Raw genomic sequence first — 25,000 nt, forward strand, 5'->3', positions numbered from 1 at the left:
CAATCCCCCCCATCCCCCCCATCCCCCCGGTTCGGTGTTATAAACAAAAACAGCATCGCCGAGCGCGGAAAGGTATCTACTACATGCGGTGTGTTCTGGTGAGTAATGGTGTTATCGTGCGGTTTTTCTCCATCTATTCTTACCACGGTAGGTTTTCCTTGGAATAAATGATATAGAGCTGGGAGGAACTATTAATTGGTGTTTTTGCTGACTGGCGAGTGAGCCCTGATCCAGATACCATATTACCTTATGTAAAACGAGTATTTCCTATCTTCCCTGTGATTGATATTCTGTTTTTGTATTTACACAAAATGCGAAGCAAGTATTAGTATTGTTAGCGACATCGTATGTGTGAATATAACCATTGGTATGGAATAACGCTTGATTTGTGTCGACAGCGCTTGTTGTGGCCCCGGAGGGAAAAGAACAAAACAAGTGTGACACAAAGTTTAACGGATCGTATTCTGATCTGAACCAGTCGCCACATGTCGTTTTTAATCACCACGACCAACATGTGGAGGATTCTAGCCTCTCTTCGTTATTTAGAGATAGTCTTTTGTTTGATAATGCTAATGTGTTATTCTAATTCTATTCGTTCATTTATTTATTTGTTTTTATTTTTATTTTTTTAATGGCAATTGTCGACAGAATGATCAGATTAGACACCATGACTTGTGATGATAAAACCTTTATCAAATGTACAACGTTTTACTTGTAGAAGCTTTTTTAAGTACTTAGTGTACTTGAAAAGGCTTCAAAAAGCGAAACGTTGTACATTTAATTAAGGTTCCAGCCTCACATGTTGTCTACTATTTCTTTTGTGTAAAACCGTTCCTAGAGAGAATAATTTGATTCTGAACTCAGAGGACGGTTTCTAGGTCGACGTTGTGCCATCTCGTTTATTTAATTTCTCCTCCACTAGATTTCTACCAGGGTTTCGTTGTCTGTTCCTTGTACTCAGATTTAACGAATTAAACCTACAACTCTGTCACCAGAAGAGGCTTTTCATGAGCACCTAGTATGGCGAGTGTGAACACGCACTCTCATCCGAGGCGTCCTATGCCAGACAGGCGAAGACGCCAAAACCATATTTTGAGTTATCGCTCTCTAAAGTTTGACCAATTGAGGCGGTAAAAAGAAATTATATTTGAGGCACTGGCGTCTTCGCCTGTCTGACACGGAGTGCCTCATGTATTATCCTCCAAACCGATTCCCCTATCCCCCTCCCCACTCACACACACAAACACTGATCCCGTGAAAGCGGGTGGCTTTACGTAAATGATCCCATAATCCTGCGCTCCAACAAATCACGCGCACGAAGAGAATCATCAGCTCTGTTATTTGGCTAAGTAGGATTTGTCTCGTTTCTTGTCATACTTGCTTCGATAACTTAATCTCTACTTTCCTGAGGGTCTTGTCCCTTACAAGGTCGTACTTGTATGTACGCGTCTTTTGTCGTAACCAAGCGTAAGCCACTTGTGCTATTTACGGAAATTCTGGTCATGCGCAGACACGCCTAGTACAGTTCTTTAGTACGTTATAGTTTTCATGTGTTTTTTTCATTTGTTTTTCTTGTTTCTTTGTAGCATATTTTTTTTAGAAAACGAATCGGCTTGCGCGCTTCATTATTTCCTACCTTTGGGTCGATCGCTGAAAATAGATGCGGACGTCGAAAACAAATACTAAAACGATTCAGGGGAAAAGTCACGAAATCCGAATTTAGCGAAACACGAAGACATGGCAGGGGTTATAAAACTCACTACGTCTTCTTCGTCTATTAAAGAATCATATTTGTGTCATAACGCTACATTATGATGATTCACACAACCCCTGCGTAAAGGTTTCGAAAACCATAAAGAAGTTTATAGTATTGCTCTTAAGTGTCGACAGTGAAAAAAATTCCGGTTGTTTGGAAATGGATTCTTGTGTTCTGGGGGGGGGGGTGAAGGGTTCACACCAGGAGGCTCCTAGGTGCATCCTCTGCCCTGTGTTTTCGGACTGTCCGGACAAGTAGAATGATTTAATAGTTGTTGGATTCGAACGCCAAATTATATATTTCCAGTTTAGAACTAATTCACTCAAAATATAGTAATAATAGTGATAATAATAATAATGATAATAGTAATAATGATGATACTAATAATAACAATGATGATAATAGTAATAATGATAATAATATTGTTTTGATCATTATAATAATTTTCCTCTGAAAGTTTCTTTCAGCAAGAGCTCGACGTATCTTACGGCTCGTATAAAACTTTACTTTGAGGTGTTTCGCAATTCATCATACTGCACTCGATGCACAACAACTTTGCCAAGCAAAGCAGTGTATTGATGTAGTATACACTTGTGCAACACACTCGATGCAGGCAAGACTATCACAAGAAAATAAACTACTGAAAAAGACAATGTGATAATGAAAGAACTCTTAAGATCTTCTCTGCTCAGAGCCAAGAAGAAGACTTAATCCTATTGTTCACGATTGGATCCCCCCTCGCGACTAAGTGGGTGCTGTTGAGAAGTAACGAGGTTACAATTGTGTTGGAGCGTTTAATCCTCTTTGAGACGCGGAGATAAAAAGCAAGGCTGCAAGTTTGCTGCATTGCCAACCTGATGTACACTGACAAATTGTCCTATTCCTTCAAATGGGGGAGTGTCATAACTTGTCATTGGGTAGGAGCCAAGTATGACATTTGAATCACGAATACGCCGTACAGCTTTATGAGCGAATGGAGCACGTACGATCTTCTAGGATATTTCTCCTTGATTCACTTTAAGGATAACCTCCTCCTTCTCCTCCACCTCACACGCTTCGAGTGGAATTTAACCCTGTTCTGTTCAAGTGCACGGTTAACTATATCTCGGTGAACCTCGTCCATACAATAGTACGTCTGACTCATTCACTCTGGCTTCCGCCAGGATCCCCCATGCATCACACGTGACACGACTATTTAGCGATCGCCTTATGGCGCAATACAGACACTCCTCATCTTACGAACGTCTTACGTTACGTTCGTAACTCGAAATGATCGTAAGTCGTTATTCAACATCATTTCAAAGGTGCTCATATCTATATGCTAATGTATGATATAAAGTCAATAAATGTTTACGTATCATAAAACACATTAATGATGATACATAAAACAAAGATTGTAATACTAATACTTTAATGTTGGATTTCTTACCTTTGAAACTGGTAAAGTAGGCTTGGGGGTTCGTTCGTATGTCTGAAAGTTCGTAAGGCGAAGGTTCGCAAGGCGAGGCGGCTCCGTAATTACCAATAGAGGTGAGGATATTTTCAGGATCACGAATTCTTCGCAAAACATGAGACAACACCCTTTGCACGTTGATCGTACCAACAATTTTTTTAACATTTTTTTTTATGGAATGTAACCCCTTCGTCGTGACTAGAAGTCATTACCAATCCCCATGATAAAATATCCCCAAATGACAGGTTTTAACATTTTTATGACCACCCGACAATTTATTTGAGACAGTTTTTAATATAACGAAAAAAATGAATCCATGGGGATCGGTTTTGAAATAAAGTAGCGAGAGCGTTTTTAAAGCTTGAAAATAAAAGTTTAAAAAATGAATTAGAAATGAAAAATACATTTGTTTTTAAAGTGTACATTGATTGCGAGCACGCGTCCGTTTGAATTAGATTATAGGGTTGGATTCGCAAATACCATTTTCAGTGGAATATAATCCTTTATGTTCTATGTTGTTATGTTGTTTAGCTGAGTGTAATAAGTAATATAGGTGTTCAGCTAATTCCCAAATTAGGAGGCAACCCCCCCCCTCCCCAGAGAAACGTGAGAATACAAGTCATCTGCACAAGTCATTGTTTAATAAGAATAATTAAATAATTAAAGATATATATATACATATGCCGTTACATACGTGCAAAATATAATTCTATCAGCCACCCCAACCCGTTTTCTATTAAGATATAAATAGAAAAGTTATAAATAGAACAAATATATGATTTCATATACAAAAATGTTGAGGGTAGGAGCGTGCGTGTCTGCTGGAAACAAAAAGACGACGACATATAAGATAGTTTGAGAACCAAAGTTGAAAAGGGACATCACTATTCATCTGTGATTACACGGTTGTTGAGAAGAATGCAATGAATAGCATTCTTATGTCTGAATATTTCAAGTATTTGATTTGTGAAATGTTGCCCCATACTGCCATGTCTGTACAGTATATGGGGATTCAAGAGTTCCACAATCAACAGTTCGGGGAACTTCGTTGTTGTCGTCATAGTCAACATTGTCGTCATCTTCTTCATTATCATCGTCGTCATCATCATCATCATCATCATCATCGTCGTCATCATTAACATCATCATCATCATCGTCATATTTTTCATGATCATCGTCGTTATCATCACCATCATCATCGTCGTCATCATCGTCACCATCATCGTCGTCGTCATATTCTTTATTATTATCATCATCATCATCATCATCGTTGTCATCATCATCATCACCATCATCATCGTCATCATTATCATCATCATCGTCGTCGTCGTCATCATCATTATTATCATCACCATCATCTTCTTCATCATCACCATCATCATCGTCATCATTATCATCATCATCGTCGTCGTCGTCGTCGTCATCATCATTATTATCATCACCATCATCTTCTTCATTATCATCGTCGTCATCGTCATCATCACCATCATCGTCATTTTCATCATCATCATCATTATCATCATTATCACCAACACTACCACCACCACAATCACCATCACTACCGACAGTCGACGTTGTGGTTTTCTGTTAAAAATTCCTTAGAGGAAGATTACTCGTGGTTATAAGATCGTTCTCGCTCTCTGACGACATCTGAGAATACAAAATATGACCATATATATGCTAATGCAAGCCCAGAGAGCTTTCGTGTGTCACAAATACGACATGCACCATTGTGGACACTCGAACTTGCCCCACGGTACCTCGGAAGAATGCAAATATACATTTTGGTGACAAAAACAAATATCATAAAAGAATTGTTGTATATAAAAGCATACTGTATACTCATAGACATCAGATATATTTACATAACTGATCTGTTATGAGGCAGGATGTCCACTTGGGTACTTTTACCATAATGGATACCAGAGGATATGTATACACTGTACATATATATGTGTGTGTGTGTGTGTGTGTGTTTACATAGTTGTTCTTACGGGAAGGGGAGCTACGTTCGTGGAGTCCCGCCTTTGTATCTCGCAGTGTCTAGTTTGCTCTTAAATTCGTGTGTGTGTGTGTAAGGGCGACAGTTGAGTGGAAACTATGGTAAAATACGGGTTGGATCAAGAACGCTATATTGCTGTCGTTTCGTATACAATTCTTCTTCAGAGTGACAGACAAGCGTTAATGAACATTATTTGTCTGTCACTTTGAAGAAGACTTGTAGTTGAAACATCAACAATATATTGTTCCTGTGTGTGTGTGCGTGTGTGTGTGTGTGTGTGTGTGTGTGTGTGTGTGTGTGTGTGTGTGTGTGTGTGTGTGTGTGTGTGTGTGTGGGCGTGTGTGTGTGTGTGTACATGCAGGTTTGTATGTACTGTATGTTAAAGGAAAGCTCGCGTCATATTTCTCGTGGCATGAGCACGCTTGGTAGATTAAGGAGGGATGACAGAAACTACCGCACTGTTGACAAGGGGGATTGGAAACGTTTTATTGGTACATAAATGCTTTTAGACGGAAGACACGCGATTAAATCATAACGCAGGTGATGTCCTCCGTAGTGGCCATTGAGCCTTGATTATTGCATCTATAGTTCTTCTTTTATTTTTCTTAGTACTATATTTTATGCTAATGTCGGTCTCGCAAAGGTTTTCGTATCAGTAGTTTAGGATTTTTTTTCTTTTCTTTTTTACTTTCTTTGACAAGTTTTTGCCAAGTTGAAGTGAACAGACTATAATAATATTAGCGACAATAAGCCCATTCCCTTTGGGCACGTTGTTAGCATCAGGTCGCGTTTCGTAAACATTCGACGTGCATTTCAGACCCATTTTCCTTTATTGTTTAACCAAACCTATCGATTCCCAATAAAAAAAAAAAAAAGTTGCACAGTATATTAAAAACTGCCTCCATCATTTGGCATACCATTTTTTGTTAAATTGTCGTTTGTGGAATTTTTATTATGCGGTGCGCTGCACAAGATTGTCACGACTGAGGTATGCAGTCTAGTGGAATGTACGAAAAACTGGCTCCACGTTTTCGGTTTGCCATTCGTACAAGATGCTAGAATACAGAAGTGACAGCAAGAACGCTAGCACTCTCACTTTGGGTGGTCGTCGGGTACGTGTGTGTGTGTGTGTGTGTGTGTGTGTGTGTGTGTGTGTGTGTGTGTATGTATGTATGTGTTTAATCCCACACATCAGATCACAAATAGCTTCCGATCTCCTTCCGAACAGCCAGTAACCACAAAAACACATTTTGCTGACTCATTGAATCTTGTTTGTTTTAGAGACTTCGGTTTTACATCCATGGACTGGACAATCACCTCCCTACCCCCATCCAAACCCACCCTCCGGTCTCACACTAACGTCATCTGTGATGTCACAGATTCATGACGTCACACGGTCACAGTATTTGTTAGGTAGATGACACAGCGAGCTTGTCGAATTCCTGAGCAAATTCTCAATCCACTCTCTCACACCCTTGGGATGATATATACAATTTCCATGAAAATCGTTTATCATAAAGGTACATAAAATAAGAAAAAAAAATGCAATTAATGTGAAGGTTCTCCACAAAATAATCTTCGATCATGAAAGAAAATACATTCCATTCATGTGTATTACAAATGTAGTATTAGATTTTTAGGTGTATAAGGAAGCAAAGATTAGGTGTATAAAGAAGCAAAGATTCCTAAAAAAAATCAGCATCTTAGGAGAGGCAGTGGATACAGAATACGTGAGAATGATAAAGTAATAGTGTCAGCTTTTGTGCCAATTTAATATACTTCCTGTCATTTTTTTTTAATATAGAGAAACTACAGGCACATGTAATGTTTTCATAATTTCATTGTAAGTATATTATACTCATGTTTCGTGTGTTTGTGGACGACATGTAAGCGAATTTTACCAAAACCCAAGAAGATTTTTTTTCTATAGTCGAGAAACTCGAAATACAAATTCTACGTGGTATACGATGATTATGATACCTGCCAATATAAGATTTAAAAAAGAAATAATGGAAAATAAAATATTCAAAGGAAATCAGTTATCTGTTGCATTTTATGATATGTAATGTTTTAATCGCATTAGCCTCCCATAGTTCTACATACCTATCCAAGTTTGTAGGTAGATTTCGTATAAAATATGGAAGTTCATCGGTCAATTTATTATGCCCATACATTTATGTATGTTTTATAATGAATACAATGCATATATAAATTGCAGTATAAGTAAATTTCAACATCTAAAGTAGGATTAATGGCGGAAGTTTGGGGTTGGGGCAGTGCCATGCCTTGGTCTCACGGTCATTCTTCTTCGAAGTAAGCGACATGACGTCACATCGAGGGGACCGTTGCCCCGTAACTCTAAACACCCTCTCCTTAAAAAGGGTCTTCCAGTAATCTTCGAGTAAAAAATGTGTCTTTAATGTTCGAAGGACCCTGGCCAGTAGTGCTCAAAGAGGCACGGTGGTCATAAAAGAAACTATTATAGCGGGGTTGCACGTAGTCCATCGAGTATTAAAACTGCAATTTTGACTTGAAATTCACTCGAAGATCATCTTCACGGAAAGGAGCGTTTATGAGACACGGTCGAGGGTATGCGTTTGGACCGAGTTCTCGTCTGACTTTTGTCGGCCTTGAATTTGGCTGTTAAACGGTGGGTTGGGCTCCCTCAGCTGAATAAAAACGTTAGGTGAAAGCTATAAAATCGACATAAGAATTAAACAATGGTTTTCTGAGTTTGTCGTATAAAACTTAGTCATTGTACCCAGTTCCTTTACAAGGATTAGTTTTCATGAAAAGGCAACCTCAGATTCTGCGATTTCTAAAAAAAAAATACAAAAAAACAACAACAACAAAATACAAATATATATATATATATATATGTTCGTAAAGGTAGGTAGCAGATCTTCCTTAATACATATAGAATTAAATTTGACCGCTGCTTGTGCAAGAATAAGCTTCTTGTTGAAGGATTCAACCTTTCTAATAGTGCTTCTTTGTTCTTCATGAAGTCGGAATAAAAGATTGCCGAAGTTCATATTGTGTATTATACGACGTTTCGCCCTTCTTAGAGCATTTTCAAGTACATTTAAATGGTAATAGAAACAATTTATATATATGACAATAGGTGAACTGGGAAAGCTTACACAAAATAGTGAAGAAAGATCAAAGATCTTATGTGGGAATTACGTCCGTGGCACTCCGTGGGGTGCTGGGAGGGTCAGTTGTCCACCCAGTGAAGCTAGAGCCACGGAGGTTGTACCTCCCTGTACATTTATGGATGGAGCCTTCTCTCGAATATGGAGGGCCTCCAGGATCTCCAGACGATGAAAATTATGTGCGGAGTCGATGATCTTTGTATTTTCCACCAGGATCTTTCTAGTCAGGGAGGAGTTATGTTTTTCCGAAAAATGTTTCTTCGGGGCACCAGCTTGTAGATGGCACGTTAATCTTCTGGAGAGAGAAGTGGTCGTCATTCCTATGTAAGATACAGGACGAAGCTTACAGTCTTCGTGCGGGCAGATGAACTCATAAATGACATTACTCCTCCGTAGTGGGTTGATGTTACGGGTCGGGTTATTTCGCAGGATGAGGTTTGACGTTTTAAAATTCTTATAATAAACCCGAAGCTCCAGCTTTTCTCCAGGGTCGGATGGTTGTACACTGCGTTCAACAATTTCCCTGAGGATTCTTTCGTCCGTTCGGTAAGCCGTACTCATAAAAGCTCTGTAATTAAGAATAATTGAGGAGGGTTTCTCGGGAGGGATGGTGTCATGCTTTAGGTAGTTCTCCATTTTTCGTCGGATGACTTCTTGTACGTCCTTATTGGGGAATCCATTGTTAACAAGGACTTGCTGCAAACGTTGAAGCTCTTGGTGTAAAAGAGGCCATGTGGAGCAGTGCGTGAATGCCCTGTTCACGTATGAACGTATGACGCTTTTCTTGTAGGCTGCAGGGCATTCTCCATCCGCATTTAAACATCTACCCTCGTTCGTGCTTTTAACGTATACAGTGGTGGAATCTATTTACGTCGGGTTTTATAAAGATATCTAAAAAGGGCAAAGAACCATCAGCATGGCGTTCACTTGTGAAGTTGAGACAAGAGTTAGTAGCGAATGACTCACATAGTTCTAGTAGATGTGTATGGTCTCTTGCTTCAACGAATATATCGTCCACGTATCTACCATAGGAGTGTGGGCGAATTAAAGGATCTGAGAAAACTCGTCTTTCCACTAAACCCATGTAGAAGTTGGCGAAAAGGACTCCGAGAGGGGACCCCATCGCCACACCATCTACCTGTCTATACAGCTTACCGTCCGGTCCGCGGAACGGGGATTCAGTCGTGCACGCTTCTAGAAGTTTACGAAGCAAAGTTTCCGGAATATCCAAGGGAACATGATTGGAGTGATAAACCTCATCTAAGATGAAGTTTATGGTCTCATTCACGGGGACATTTGTGAAGAGACTCTCAGCATCTAACGAGGCAATAAGACCTGTAGGGGCTTTGTTGTGAAGAAGGTCAATAAATTCTTTAGGGGACTTCAGCAACCAGGAACTAGGTACATATGGGATAAGGAGTTCGTGGAGTCTCTTGGCTAAACCATAAGTCGGGGTGGGGATTTGGCTGATAATTGGTCTAAGGGGGTTATGGGGCTTGTGTGTTTTTACGTTTCCATATGCATACCCGGGTCCATGTTCTCCAGTTATGCGTTGTAAGTGTATTCCTCCTTTTTTGGCGTTGATGGTGTCGATGATGCTGTTACACTTCACTTTCAACTTGTTGGAAGGATCCTGGGAAATTCTTTGGAATTTGGAAGTGTCTCCAAGGATCGTACTCATTTTCTGCAGGTACTCTTCTTTTGTCATAAGGACATACACCGCGGATTTATCTGCTCTCCTAACAACGATGTGTTCATTTTCCTGGAGTTCTCTGGCGGCTTTCTTTAGGTTCTCGTCGATTAATTGACTTTTGAAAGAGCCTCGAGACTTACCTGCTTCAGACAACAAATCAGCTGGTAAGTTGGGGGTTGTGGAGACTTTACCAAGCTTTTCCAGGGCATAAATGTTCTCAAGGAGGATCTCAATCTCCACTCTCTTCTGATGGCGACCTGGTTTTCTCAGGGCGTGGCAGTTAAGACCCAAGTTCAAAAGTTTGATCTGGTCGGGTGTAGGACTGTAGTTAGAAAGGTTGACGTAGCCATCTCTGTGTTGAGGCAGGTAGAGGGGACCATGGTTAAGGTGGATAAGTTTCTTCAGGATTCTAGATTCAGTGGATTGGTGAAACTGCAAGAGGATATCGCGAAGGGAGTTGTCAATAAGTTGACGTAAGTCTACCGGGATTGCGTAGGTAGACCATTCGTTTTTAAAGTGTTCTAGCTCGGCATCAAGCTTATCACACTCTTTAGTTTTGACATCTTGCTGGTGTCGGAGGAGCTTCCTCCGGTACTCCAAAGTGAAGTCTTCTAGGCGGACTGCTGGGTCATGAGTTTTTATATTCGTAAAGGTAGGTAGCAGATCTTCCTTAATACATATAGAATTAAATTTGACCGCTGCTTGTGCAAGAATAAGCTTCTTGTTGAAGGATTCAACCTTTCTAATAGTGCTTCTTTGTTCTTCATGAAGTCGGAATAAAAGATTGCCGAAGTTCATATTGTGTATTATACGACGTTTCGCCCTTCTTAGAGCATTTTCAAGTACATTTAAATGGTAATAGAAACAATTTATATATATGACAATAGGTGAACTGGGAAAGCTTACACAAAATAGTGAAGAAAGATCAAAGATCTTATGTGGGAATTACGTCCGTGGCACTCCGTGGGGTGCTGGGAGGGTCAGTTGTCCACCCAGTGAAGCTAGAGCCACGGAGGTTGTACCTCCCTGTACATTTATGGATGGAGCCTTCTCTCGAATATGGAGGGCCTCCAGGATCTCCAGACGATGAAAATTATGTGCGGAGTCGATGATCTTTGTATTTTCCACCAGGATCTTTCTAGTCAGGGAGGAGTTATGTTTTTCCGAAAAATGTTTCTTCGGGGCACCAGCTTGTAGATGGCACGTTAATCTTCTGGAGAGAGAAGTGGTCGTCATTCCTATGTAAGATACAGGACGAAGCTTACAGTCTTCGTGCGGGCAGATGAACTCATAAATGACATTACTCCTCCGTAGTGGGTTGATGTTACGGGTCGGGTTATTTCGCAGGATGAGGTTTGACGTTTTAAAATTCTTATAATAAACCCGAAGCTCCAGCTTTTCTCCAGGGTCGGATGGTTGTACACTGCGTTCAACAATTTCCCTGAGGATTCTTTCGTCCGTTCGGTAAGCCGTACTCATAAAAGCTCTGTAATTAAGAATAATTGAGGGGGGTTTCTCGGGAGGGATGGTGTCATGCTTTAGGTAGTTCTCCATTTTTCGTCGGATGACTTCTTGTACGTCCTTATTGGGGAATCCATTGTTAACAAGGACTTGCTGCAAACGTTGAAGCTCTTGGTGTAAAAGAGGCCATGTGGAGCAGTGCGTGAATGCCCTGTTCACGTATGAACGTATGACGCTTTTCTTGTAGGCTGCAGGGCATTCTCCATCCGCATTTAAACATCTACCCTCGTTCGTGCTTTTAACGTATACAGTGGTGGTGAATCTATTTACGTCGGGTTTTATAAAGATATCTAAAAAGGGCAAAGAACCATCAGCATGGCGTTCACTTGTGAAGTTGAGACAAGAGTTAGTAGCGAATGACTCACATAGTTCTAGTAGATGTGTATGGTCTCTTGCTTCAACGAATATATCGTCCACGTATCTACCATAGGAGTGTGGGCGAATTAAAGGATCTGAGAAAACTCGTCTTTCCACTAAACCCATGTAGAAGTTGGCGAAAAGGACTCCGAGAGGGGACCCCATCGCCACACCATCTACCTGTCTATACAGCTTACCGTCCGGTCCGCGGAACGGGGATTCAGTCGTGCACGCTTCTAGAAGTTTACGAAGCAAAGTTTCCGGAATATCCAAGGGAACATGATTGGAGTGATAAACCTCATCTAAGATGAAGTTTATGGTCTCATTCACGGGGACATTTGTGAAGAGACTCTCAGCATCTAACGAGGCAATAAGACCTGTAGGGGCTTTGTTGTGAAGAAGGTCAATAAATTCTTTAGGGGACTTCAGCAACCAGGAACTAGGTACATATGGGATAAGGAGTTCGTGGAGTCTCTTGGCTAAACCATAAGTCGGGGTGGGGATTTGGCTGATAATTGGTCTAAGGGGGTTATGGGGCTTGTGTGTTTTTACGTTTCCATATGCATACCCGGGTCCATGTTCTCCAGTTATGCGTTGTAAGTGTATTCCTCCTTTTTTGGCGTTGATGGTGTCGATGATGCTGTTACACTTCACTTTCAACTTGTTGGAAGGATCCTGGGAAATTCTTTGGAATTTGGAAGTGTCTCCAAGGATCGTACTCATTTTCTGCAGGTACTCTTCTTTTGTCATAAGGACATACACCGCGGATTTATCTGCTCTCCTAACAACGATGTGTTCATTTTCCTGGAGTTCTCTGGCGGCTTTCTTTAGGTTCTCGTCGATTAATTGACTTTTGAAAGAGCCTCGAGACTTACCTGCTTCAGACAACAAATCAGCTGGTAAGTTGGGGGTTGTGGAGACTTTACCAAGCTTTTCCAGGGCATAAATGTTCTCAAGGAGGATCTCAATCTCCACTCTCTTCTGATGGCGACCTGGTTTTCTCAGGGCGTGGCAGTTAAGACCCAAGTTCAAAAGTTTGATCTGGTCGGGTGTAGGACTGTAGTTAGAAAGGTTGACGTAGCCATCTCTGTGTTGAGGCAGGTAGAGGGGACCATGGTTAAGGTGGATAAGTTTCTTCAGGATTCTAGATTCAGTGGATTGGTGAAACTGCAAGAGGATATCGCGAAGGGAGTTGTCAATAAGTTGACGTAAGTCTACCGGGATTGCGTAGGTAGACCATTCGTTTTTAAAGTGTTCTAGCTCGGCATCAAGCTTATCACACTCTTTAGTTTTGACATCTTGCTGGTGTCGGAGGAGCTTCCTCCGGTACTCCAAAGTGAAGTCTTCTAGGCGGACTGCTGGGTCATGAGTTTTTATATTCGTAAAGGTAGGTAGCAGATCTTCCTTAATACATATAGAATTAAATTTGACCGCTGCTTGTGCAAGAATAAGCTTCTTGTTGAAGGATTCAACCTTTCTAATAGTGCTTTTATGAGTACGGCGTACCTAATGGACGAAAGAATCCTCAGGGAAATTGTTGAACGCAGTGTACAACCATCCGACCCTGGAGAAAAGCTGGAGCTTCGGGTTTATTATAAGAATTTTAAAACGTCAAACCTCATCCTGCGAAATAACCCGACCCGTAACATCAACCCACTACGGAGGAGTAATGTCATTTATGAGTTCATCTGCCCGCACGAAGACTGTAAGCTTCGTCCTGTATCTTACATAGGAATGACGACCACTTCTCTCTCCAGAAGATTAACGTGCCATCTACAAGCTGGTGCCCCGAAGAAACATTTTTCGGAAAAACATAACTCCTCCCTGACTAGAAAGATCCTGGTGGAAAATACAAAGATCATCGACTCCGCACATAATTTTCATCGTCTGGAGATCCTGGAGGCCCTCCATATTCGAGAGAAGGCTCCATCCATAAATGTACAGGGAGGTACAACCTCCGTGGCTCTAGCTTCACTGGGTGGACAACTGACCCTCCCAGCACCCCACGGAGTGCCACGGACGTAATTCCCACATAAGATCTTTGATCTTTCTTCACTATTTTGTGTAAGCTTTCCCAGTTCACCTATTGTCATATATATAAATTGTTTCTATTACCATTTAAATGTACTTGAAAATGCTCTAAGAAGGGCGAAACGTCGTATAATACACAATATGAACTTCGGCAATCTTTTATTCCGACTTCATGAAGAACAAAGAAGCACTATTAGAAAGGTTGAATCCTTCAACAAGAAGCTTATTCTTGCACAAGCAGCGGTCAAATTTAATTCTATATGTATATGTATATGTATATGTATATGTATATGTATATGTATATGTATATATATATAAAACAAAATACCATTAGCATATTGATTATGATATATGTAAGCTACATTTTCATCTGGATATAGTTTGCTAAATATATGTATATATTGGATACATTTTATTGTCTTGTAGAGAGGGTCAGCCTTGGAAACAGATGAAGGGAAGATAGTATGAACAAGAGAGAGGTATCGAGTGAACGTATATGAGATGGGGTAGAGGGGAGAGAGGAAAAAACAAGGAAAGAGAGGAGAAATAGAGAGAATGATAGGGAAAAGAGGAGAGATAAAGAGAAGTAATGAGAAACAGAGGGAGAGGGAGGGAGAGGTAGGGAGGGAAGATGGAAGGGGGAGAGGGAGTGAAGTTGAGAGAGATAGAGGAGGGGAATCGTGACGTCATCAGAGCTGCCTCTACAGCCGATGAGTCATCTTTCTATTCTGTAAAACTTGTGATGATGACGTCATAGTCGTCCCGTATCGGAACCAAGGTCGGTCGTCGTCGCTTCCATCTGTTGATTTGTCGTCATTCTTCCGGGTTTGATTTGTTGCCCTGGGGCGCTATTTTCATCTAATCATTCTGGCCTCTGCTCCACAAACAAGCCTATTAACCCATGCAACTAATGTTTCTAGAAATAGAAGTCTAATGGGATTAAGCGAGTCAAAATTAGAACATCAAAAAAAATTCGCACGTGCTATTTTAAACTTGCTATTTCAGAACGCCATCAAGACCTTGTCGACTGATCTGTTCTTTATGTGGAATTAGGTCCTCGGAAGTGTGGAAAGCGGCTGTTTCTATGCAGAGCCGAATTATTTGGTATTCTGGAGGGAGAATGCAACCGACTCGACGGGAGAAGATCGATATTATCAGCAGCTTAGCGGCGCCAGCAAAGTTGTTGTCGTCCTCAGCGACGACGACAGAGTTGAAATGCCGACAGACAAACTCCTTTCCTATGGCAGCTCGCAACGAAGGCGGGTGTAGAAAGAAAACCTTAATATAAATTGAATAAATAACAAAACAGAGACTCACACAAGCTGGTAACTACATGAACAAAACTATTAACTCACTGATAGGCATTACAGTATATTGTTTTGGTTTTATCTAAATGAATCTTGAAACTTGAAACTGCACAGCAACGCCATTGGTTGTGCAGGAAATGTATTCCATTCATTTACTACTCGGTTGGTGAAATTGTTCCAACGTCCCGATAGTTTGAGGCCCGTTGCTGCCCGTCTGGTTCGTATTCACAATGAGAAGGAATCCTGCAAAGGGGCAGTGGTAGAAATTGGACCACTGAAAGGTCAAGAGGTCCGTACTATAAAGAGAACAATGCCGTAAGACACGTTTTGTTTGGTGAGGTTATTATTAAAGCTCAACGATGATCGTTCATGGCTCAACGATGGTCGTTAAACGATTGTCTAGAGTACTAATTCTTTGTTGTTCAAAAACAAAGAATTAGTACTCTAGAGTCTAGAGTACTAATTCTTTGTCTAGAGTCTAGAGTCTAGACAATCGTTTGACGATCATCATGGAGCTATTTTAAGCGACTGCCACTAGAGTCGCTTAAAACAAAAAAATTAGTGCTCTAGATAATCGTTTGACGATCATCGTCGAGCGATAATCGCACCGAGAAAAACGTACCTTTAGTCATGAGAAATGCATACGCGACTGAAAAAACAAAATATTTGCGTCTTGAAAAGACACGTAAACGTATATTAAAAAAATGAAGATTAATAATTTTAAATGTTGATGAGATTTATGTTTCTGCAAAAGAATATCGGAAGGCGAAATTTTCAAGAAGTTCGTTTAGTTTAGACGTATTCAATATGATATAATGCAGAATATGGATCATAGTTTTATCCGTGTTTTCTCCAGTGACTTTTTATCCATGGATACAGAAGCATATTAACAGACAGCCACACTGCGAAGAATCTATCCTAATCCAAATTCATTCCTTCGAGATTGTTCTTACATTGGTTGCCAAGTTCCTTTTTCGGAAATTAAAATTATGGGCAGATAGCAGGCAAGAATTACGTGAACAAAATAATTCTTCTTCAGATGCTAATGGGGAACGGATAACTATCAGTCTTGACCACTTTCTTGAGTGTCTAGTTTTGTATCCAAATGATATCTTAGGGTAAGGTCAAACGGTAACTTAGAATGGAATATACTAACACCATGATAACCTTTAATTAAACTTGACCCATTAAATATGTGTGTGTGTGTGTGTGTGTGTATGTATGTATGTAGATGTAAGTATACTGAATAAAAAAATAATATTCATGGTATGGAAATATGGATCCATCTTCTGCCCAGCTACATTCCACGTTGTCATTGTATTCTTGCATTATCAATGTCGAAGGCCGGTCAGACTTTAGTTCATCTTCGAGAAGTTTCATATGCAGACGACATTCTGCATCGCACTTCCTGTCTGTGAAATAGACTTGTCGTCTCTTCCTTTCCTTCCCCTTCTCCCCCCCCCCACCTCTCGCCCACCCCTCTCTCTCTCTCATCTCTTGTCGTCTTTGTCTTTGTCTCTGCCCCTCTCTGCCCCCCTCTCACATTCTCGTTCTCTCTTTCTGTCTCTTTCTCTTTCTTTCTCTCATCTCTTCTCGTCTTTGTCTTTGTCTCTGTCCCTTTCTGCCCCCCTCTCACATTCTCGTTCTCTCTTTATGTCTCTCTCTCTCTCTCTCTCTCTCTCTCTCTCTCTCTCTCTCTCTCTCTCTCTCTCTCTCTCTCTCTCTCTCTTTCATTCTTTCCCTCTCTCCCTCTCCCTCTCTCACATAGCAGCATGACACTTGATTTTGAGATTTTGAATGACCCTAGCGATTTGGATGCGGAACAACAAATAGACAACGAAAGCAAGTTTCAAAAATATTCAGATTCAAGTTTACGCGAATCACGCTAGCATGTCAAAACTGGTACTCTAGTATCATCATTATGTTTGTTGTTGTTTTGAGTTGTAGGTTACCATCGTTTCTATACTTACGGACAACTTTCATCCTTCTTTGGTGATCAGATTTAAAAAGTTTAGGTCACCGTCGCCAGTCAGAGGCAAAGAGCATGGAGACTTCAACTTTAAGAGCGATCAAGTGTTAAAGAGAGAGAGAGAGAGAGAGAGAGATAACTAAAGAGAAGTTTACCCGAGAGAATTCCAGTCAAACAAATTCGCCAGGCGGCGGCCTGAGTAACTTTATCATGAAAATCACGGCCAAGGGATTATGGTAGTGGCGATATTGGTGTCAGTAGCTGGTTGATGATATTGGTGGCAGCGGTGGCCAAAGGAAAGCCACACATGTGCCCCCACAGGTTGGGGTGTCTGGGGGAGCGTCTTGGCGAAGTCCGGTAAGTTTCGTGCACAGGGGGTGGGGAACATCTCCCCTTGGACTGGGCGACAGCTCTTGCGTGCATTTTCAAACACGTTGACAAAGAAAGGCGTGTGTGTGTGTGTGTGTGTGTGTGTGTGTGTGTGTGTGTGTGTGTGTGTGTGTGTTTTTATATAACCACAATGCACTTTAATTCTAAGCCATCAATTTCAGCATGCTTGCCTTTGATGGCTTAGAATTAAAGTGCATTGTGGTTGTTAAAATGTATCTCTGATCACTGGGACCCATTCAGTGTTGTACATATATATATATATATATATATATATATATATATATATATATATATATATATATATATATATATATATATATATATATACATACATACATATATGTTGATGTTTATATTTATATTGTTGGGGTATTCTGACAGGTTGACGAGTGGGAGTATGAAACACAGGTGTCTCAATATCAATTTATTTATGACTAGTTCCACATACATGCTTTTTCAAATCATAACCGCTAAACTAGTCAGGAATAAATATCAGACTTGTGTTTCCTACCCCCACTTACATTTGTATTCATATTTATATTTTTATTTATATTTATATTTTTATATTTATATATGAGAGTAATTCATGATGATATGTGCCGGTAAGGGCAGGAGGAAACAGTGGTGAGCTTACGTGAGATTTATTACTCTAAGGTTTCGGACTCGAGACCTTATTCAGAGATTAAAATAAGAATTGTAATCTGTCTCAAGAAGGACTCTAGTCTGAGACGTAAGAGTAATAAATCTCACATAAGCTCACAACTGTGGTTCCTCCTATTCCTTCCAAATGTGTGTGTGTATTTACCTAGTTGTATTTTACGGGAAGGGGAGCTATGCTCGTGAGGTCCCGTCTTCATATCTCATTTTATCTAAACTATTTTTAAATTCATGTATTGTTTTTGCACACACCACTTTCTCATCTAACTTGTTCCAACTGTCTATTGCTCTGTGAGGAAAGCTGTTCTTTTTCAAATCTCTTCTATAGTTGTCTTTTTTTATTTTCTTTCCGTGTCCTCTTGTATTTCTGTCATCCCATTTTATCAGATTCTCTCTATCAGTAATTTCTATGCCTTTCATGATTCTGTAAATAGCTATCAAATCTCCTCTCTCTCTTCTTTTCTCTAGTGTCTGTAGTTTAAGTTTTTGTAGTCTCTCTTCATATGATAGTTTTGAGAGTGTTGGTGCCAGTTTAGTAATTGCTCTTTGTATTCTTTCAAGTTTTTTTATACATTTTTTTGTACTTGGTGACCATATCGTTGCTGCATATTCCAATCTTGGTCTTATCAGGGTGACTAGGATTTTCCTCACCATTTCTTCATCCAGGTATGTAAATGCCACTTTGATTGTTCTTATTAAATTATAAGTTTCTCCAAAAATCTTATTTATATGTTTCTCAGGTGACATATTATTCATAACAATGACTCCCAGGTCCCTCTCATTTTCTACTCTTTTTATTCCTTCTTCTCCCAAATTATATGATCCTGTTATTCTGTTTTTGCTTTTTCCAAATTCCATTATACTACACTTTTTTGTATTGAACTCCATCTCCCACTTCCTACTCCATTCTTGTACTTTATTTAGATCTCTCTGTAGTGATTCACAATCTTCTTCAGTTTTCACTCTTTTCAGTAATTTTGCATCATCTGCAAAGAAGCTCATATAGCTTTCAATTCCTTCATCCATATCATTAATATATATAGCAAACATTATTGGGGCCAGAACTGTTCCCTGCGGGACACCGCTTATTACTTCATTCCATTTTGAGTGCTGATCTCTTATCACTACTCGCATTTTTCTTTCTTGCAAAAAGTCTTCCATCCAATTTAGCAATTTACCTTGTATTCCTCCTTCATATTCTAATTTCTTAAGCAACTTCTTATGTGGTACTTTGTCAAAAGCTTTTTTTAGGTCTAGAAATGCACAATCAGCCCATCCATCTCTTTCTTGTATTATATCTATTAGCCTTGAATAGAAACATATTAAATTGGTGACGCATGATCGTCCTTGTCTGAATCCAAATTGCCTTGGATTTAGTACGTTGTTTTTTTCCAAGTATTTTACCCATCTACTTTTGATAATTCTTTCACATATTTTTGCTATTGTACTTGTTAGAGAGACTGGTCTATAGTTGGTAGGTTCTTCTTTATTTCCTCCTTTATATATAGGTACTATATTTGCTTTTTTCCAATCTTCTGGAACTTTTCCTTCTTTTAAGGAACTGCTTATTATGCTATGTATTTTGTCTGCCAGTTCATTCCTACATTCTTTCAGAATCCAGTTTGCTATTTCATCTGGCCCATGCGATTTTCTGACATCAAAATTACCCAAGTGTGTCAATATTTCATTCTTCGTTACTTCTATTTCTTCCATAGGGGGGACTTTTTCCTTCCACTCAATCTCTTCAGGTTGTATATTTTCCCTTGTAAACACTGATTTAAAATGTTTGTTCATAATTTCTGCCATTTCCATTTCCTCAGTGTATTCAACTCCCCCTTGTCTTAATTTCTCCAAGTCTTGTTTGTTTTTCAGTTTATTGTTTACAAATCTGTAGAATAGTTTTGGTTGATCTTTACACTTTTCTATAACATCTTTTTCATATTTTCTTTTTTCCTCTCTGCACTTTTGTACATATTCATTTCTATAACCAGTATATATTTTCCATTTTTCAGGTCTTCTGTCTTTTTTCCATCCGGTCCAGGCTTTGTCTCTTTTGTCTTTTAACTCCCTACAACTTTTGTTGTACCAGCATTTTACATATTCTTTTTCTTGTTTTTGTCTTGGGACATACTTTTCCACTCCTTCTTTGTAAATTTTTGTCAAAATATTCCATTTCTCTTCCACTGATGTTTCTTCTTTGTATATTTCTTCCCAGTTTTCTTGTTGGAAGAATTCTCTTATTTTATCAAAGTTTGTTTTTTCATACATCATTCTTCCTTTTCTATATTGTTCATTTCTTTTCATATATTTTTCTTCATTAAGTTCCAGTTCAATCAATATGTGGTCACTTTTACCTATTGGTGTTTTATATTCAATCTTGTCCACTATTCTAGGTTCAGATGTAATTATTAAGTCTAGCCTCGATGGTTCTTCTTCATTTCTATACCTAGTGTTCTCTTGTATCCATTGTGTCATTGAATGGTCAGTAATCATCTCAAGTAGAGCATTTCCCCATGAGTCATCACCACTCTTTACTGTCATTTCTTCCCAGCAGATTTCTTTGCAATTAAAGTCGCCCATCATAACTATTCTTCCTCCGTCTTCCATTATTTTAGTTAATGCTATCTTTGTGTCCTCTAACATACTTTTATGTTCATTCTCCTCCCATGAGGCTGTTTTCGGAGGCACATAGTTGATCACAAATTTTCTGCTCTTCTTATCTCGGTCTTCCACTTCTATCATAATCATCTCTACTGTATTCTTTCCATATATGACACCTTTCACGTTTATATCCTTCTTTGTCAGGAACATAACTCCACCCCCTTGTTTTTTCTCTCTGTTTCTAATCCAATAATTGTATGTATCATGTCCTACACTGTTGGGTGGTAGTGGGCCTTTTAATTTTGTTTCTACAATTCCCATTATGTCCGGTTCTTTTTCTTTCAAATAATCATTCAGTTCATTCAATCCTGTTATCAATCCATCTATATTTGTGTAAGACACTCTTAGTTTTCTGCCACTTCCATTGTGTTCTCTGTTTCCCTTATGTTTTTCTTTAGTATGTCGAACTGCTTTATTTTCATGTTCACTACTCTCCAATAGAATCTCTCTTTCTCTGACTCCGTTCTTTCCTCGTTTTTTGCCTTAGCTTCAATTCTTTTCTGCTTTTCTGCCTCTCTTTCCTCCTTATTCATTTCTCTTTTTATCCATACCTTTTTATATTGATCATTTGTTGCTAGTTTCCCTGTCTTGGATAGAATTTTCTCTGCCGTTGTTTGTGACCTGAATTTAATCTTAATTGGTCTGGTCTTATCTGTACTATATTTTCCGAGTCTGAATTTTTCCTCAATTTCCTTTATAATTTCTGGTTCATCTTCCTGGACTAATTTTAATAAACTGCTTACCCTTTCATTTTCCTCCTTGATTCTTGCGGTTCTATCTGGGTTATGTTTCTCTTCCATTCCTAATATAATTATACATTTCTTTTTGTCAGCTAATTCTCTTACTATATTCTCCTTCTGTCTCATCACTTTAATAACTGAGTCTTCATTATGTTCTTTCAATTGCTGTTTGACTATGTCAGTGAATGAAACCTTATTCCCTTCTTGAGTTATTCTCCAATTTTTAGCTTCTGTAGCTATTTTCTCACTGTTTTCATTACTATTCTTCTTCAATTTCTCATTCTCCTCCTTTACATTTCCTAACTGTCTTTTTAGGTCCTCTACTTCTTCAGTTAAGTTTCTGTTAGCCTTCTCTAGTTGTTCCAATCTTTCAATTCTTTGTAGAATGGAGCCTACATTACCTAACTTACGTTCCAAGTCCTCGATCACCTTATCAACTCTCTCCTCTAGTCTTATCAGTCTGGGGGGGGTTGTGTCCCCCCCACCCTCTTTAAATCCCTGGAACATATTCTCGTCACTTTCTACTGTATTTCTCCTTTCTATACTTCTAATCTTTACATTTTTATTTGCCATTTCGTCATCCGGTGGTCGTTTCATGTTGATCTTCCGCCCGTCTGCCTGGGCCAAGTCCTCCACATCCTCATTATCTTCCATTTCCCCAGTAATCCCTCCCCCTCTCCTCTTTCCTTACTTTCCCACTACCTCACGAGCAATTCCCCCCCCCCTGCAAATACAAAAAGGCACTTCTCTTTGCGTTGGTATCCTCAATCTGCACTTTTCTTCAGAGCGTTCGTCAAGCCGTCCGTTCGTTGAAAGTGTGTGTGTGTGTGTGTGTGTGTGTGTGTGTGTGTGTGTGTGTGTGTGTGTGTGTGTGTGTGTGTGTGTGTGTGTGTATTTGTGTTTGGGTCTCTGCATGCGCGCGGAAGACACAAATGAGAACGGAATGATATATAGGAAGAACAAGTAAGGGCGGCGAAAGGAGTTAGGTGTTCAACAGGAAAGATACAGTATACAGTCTTTCTGACAATCCCCCTCTCTGCTTCCAGTGGACGGCAGCTGGTCGTCGTGGTCGTCGTGGTCATCGTGCAGCAGCAAGTGCTACCGTGGTGTGCAGAAGCGGACCCGTATGTGCAACAACCCTGCTCCCATGAACGGGGGCGAGGCTTGCCATGGCCCCGCCGTTCAGAAGACCGATTGCGCTCATGTCTGCCCAGGTATGTCGACTCGAGTTAGTTAAGGCCGGGATCGCTGGGTACCGGACCCACGGGAACAAAAGTAGTTAAGTAGTTTTAGAACTTAAGTGGTTGTAGAACCAGGACCCGTGTCTGCCCAGGTATGTCGACTCAGAGTGAGACGGGGAGCCACGGGAACGAAAGTAGTTCAGTAGTTTTAGAACCAGATGAATGACCCTCAAGGCGATGGACAACACATTAGATCTATTGTCTCATTATGTTCAGTCCTGCTTTATCCTTTTATGTCTCTTCTGTTTGTTAGATTATATATATATATATATATATATATTTTTTTGTAGAACATCTTGGTATCATGCACTCTTTTATTTAATTTTTTTTTATTATTATTATTATTTTGTAGATTCACTGAAGATGGCAACCTGATTGCCGAAACGTAGGGTAAATATATGTAAGGTGTTGTTCGTCGGCTTCTTGGTTGTTTTCCTTGTTCTAAAAATACGATTCCTGATGTAGTTAAGTAGTTATGCTCGAACTACTCACACCAGTGGCGGAAATGTGTTTTTTGGATCTTGGTATGCGCTGAACCCAGGATTTGTGTTCGCAGGTTATATTAAATTTCCCCATTGGTACAGAGATTGGACACATAAAAATGGAAATGTAGAAGTAGATGTATACATTACTATCTCCCCCCCCCTTCCCAGCGTACACACACATTTCAATCACTCGTATGGAGGTGGGCAGTAAAGGGAGATTAGATAAATGAATGAGCTGTGTAGACGAAAACAGAGTAATAAACTAGAGGGATTTTTAGTTATTGCAAAAACCGCATGGCAGTGAAGAATGATCTTCATTAACCCATTAAACTCCGATGACAAGATCCTTTGTCATTTGGTCAAATAAAACAAAAAATCATAAAACACCAAAATGTTTGATCAAACACCAGAAAAATATGACGTCAGTCCTCGCTTCGCTCGCAGCGAAGCGAGGATTGACGTCATATTTTTCTGGTGTTTGATCAAACATTTTGGTGTTTTATGATTTTTTGTTTTATTTGACCAAATGACAAGACATCTTGTCATAGGAGTTTAATGGGTTAAGAATATTCTTTATCAGTCCGAGAAATAGCCAAATAGACGACTACTTTGCCAACCGTCTGTGGCATAAGCAGTAATTTATGTCACGGATTGTTACGAAAAAAGCATTATTTTATACAGTTCCGCATGCATATGTATAATAACGGACTAATATAAATGCAAATAGATAAATAGATAAATCAGAATACGCCGCCGATTCAAAATTGCAACACTTGCGAACGTAGGGAGCGCTATGTTTATCACGGCCGGGTTTGTGAGTGGGGGAAATATATTTTTATTATGATATCCATGCATGGTTCCTTTCATCCATATTCTCGGAAGTTTTAGTTAATTAAATTAAGAAACCATAAACTCTTCTACTCACACCCAGACTTTCGTAGATTTTTTTTTTTTTTTTTTTTTCCTTCAGACAACTGAGAAGGTTTCCGTTTCATAGGAAGTTAGAACTATTGGAGATGGTTGCTAATGGATACAGAAACAGTCCGGGTTGACGGGAAGGGAATGGCTCAATATTACGTTGTTAAGGAGGGGTAGGGGTGGGGGGGAGGCTGAATACTGAGAAGTTACCACCTGCGTCTTCACCGTGGAGGAAGTCGACCCGGTTTGGTCGAGTGACGCGAGTTCACATTCCCGGGGGGAAGAAGGCAAGAGTAGTCGCACTCAGTAGCATTTTTGAAGCATTATACCTATAATCCTACGCATGTCTGCATCCTAGAAGGATTGTCTGATGCCTTAAGCAGATAACACACACACACACACACACACACACACACACACACACACACACACACACACACACACACAAAGGCAATCCAACACTTCCTACCACAGACACCCTCGACCCTAACACGAAAGCCTTCTACGCGTCCACTCAGACATGCCCCGGCATGTGTCTGGGGTGCAGCCGGGCCAGCCGGCCAGCCTCCCTCATGTGCGGCAGAGGAAAACTCACCCGCGGACCTTGGGTGTCCCCCAAACGTTCCTCCCCCATCGAAGTCAGGTCTGTCCGCGGAACAGTAGG

At 39.9% G+C, this 25,000-nt stretch overlaps 1 protein-coding gene across 1 annotated transcript in view; it reads left to right on the top strand.

The window, feature by feature from the left end:
* unc-5 overlaps positions 1 to 25,000 on the top strand; it is a 256,136-nt gene that overhangs the window by 203,664 nt on the left and 27,472 nt on the right. Inside the window, exon 7 of the mRNA XM_076198739.1 lies at positions 22,739 to 22,906. Coding sequence (XP_076054854.1) covers positions 22,739 to 22,906 — 168 coding nt within the window. The remainder of the gene's footprint in view (positions 1 to 22,738; positions 22,907 to 25,000) is intronic.

The sequence above is a fragment of the Oratosquilla oratoria genome, chromosome 15 (genome assembly GCF_046742065.1).
Source record: "Oratosquilla oratoria isolate Oo_2021 chromosome 15, ASM4674206v1, whole genome shotgun sequence".
NCBI classification, from domain to species: Eukaryota; Metazoa; Arthropoda; class Malacostraca; order Stomatopoda; family Squillidae; genus Oratosquilla; species Oratosquilla oratoria.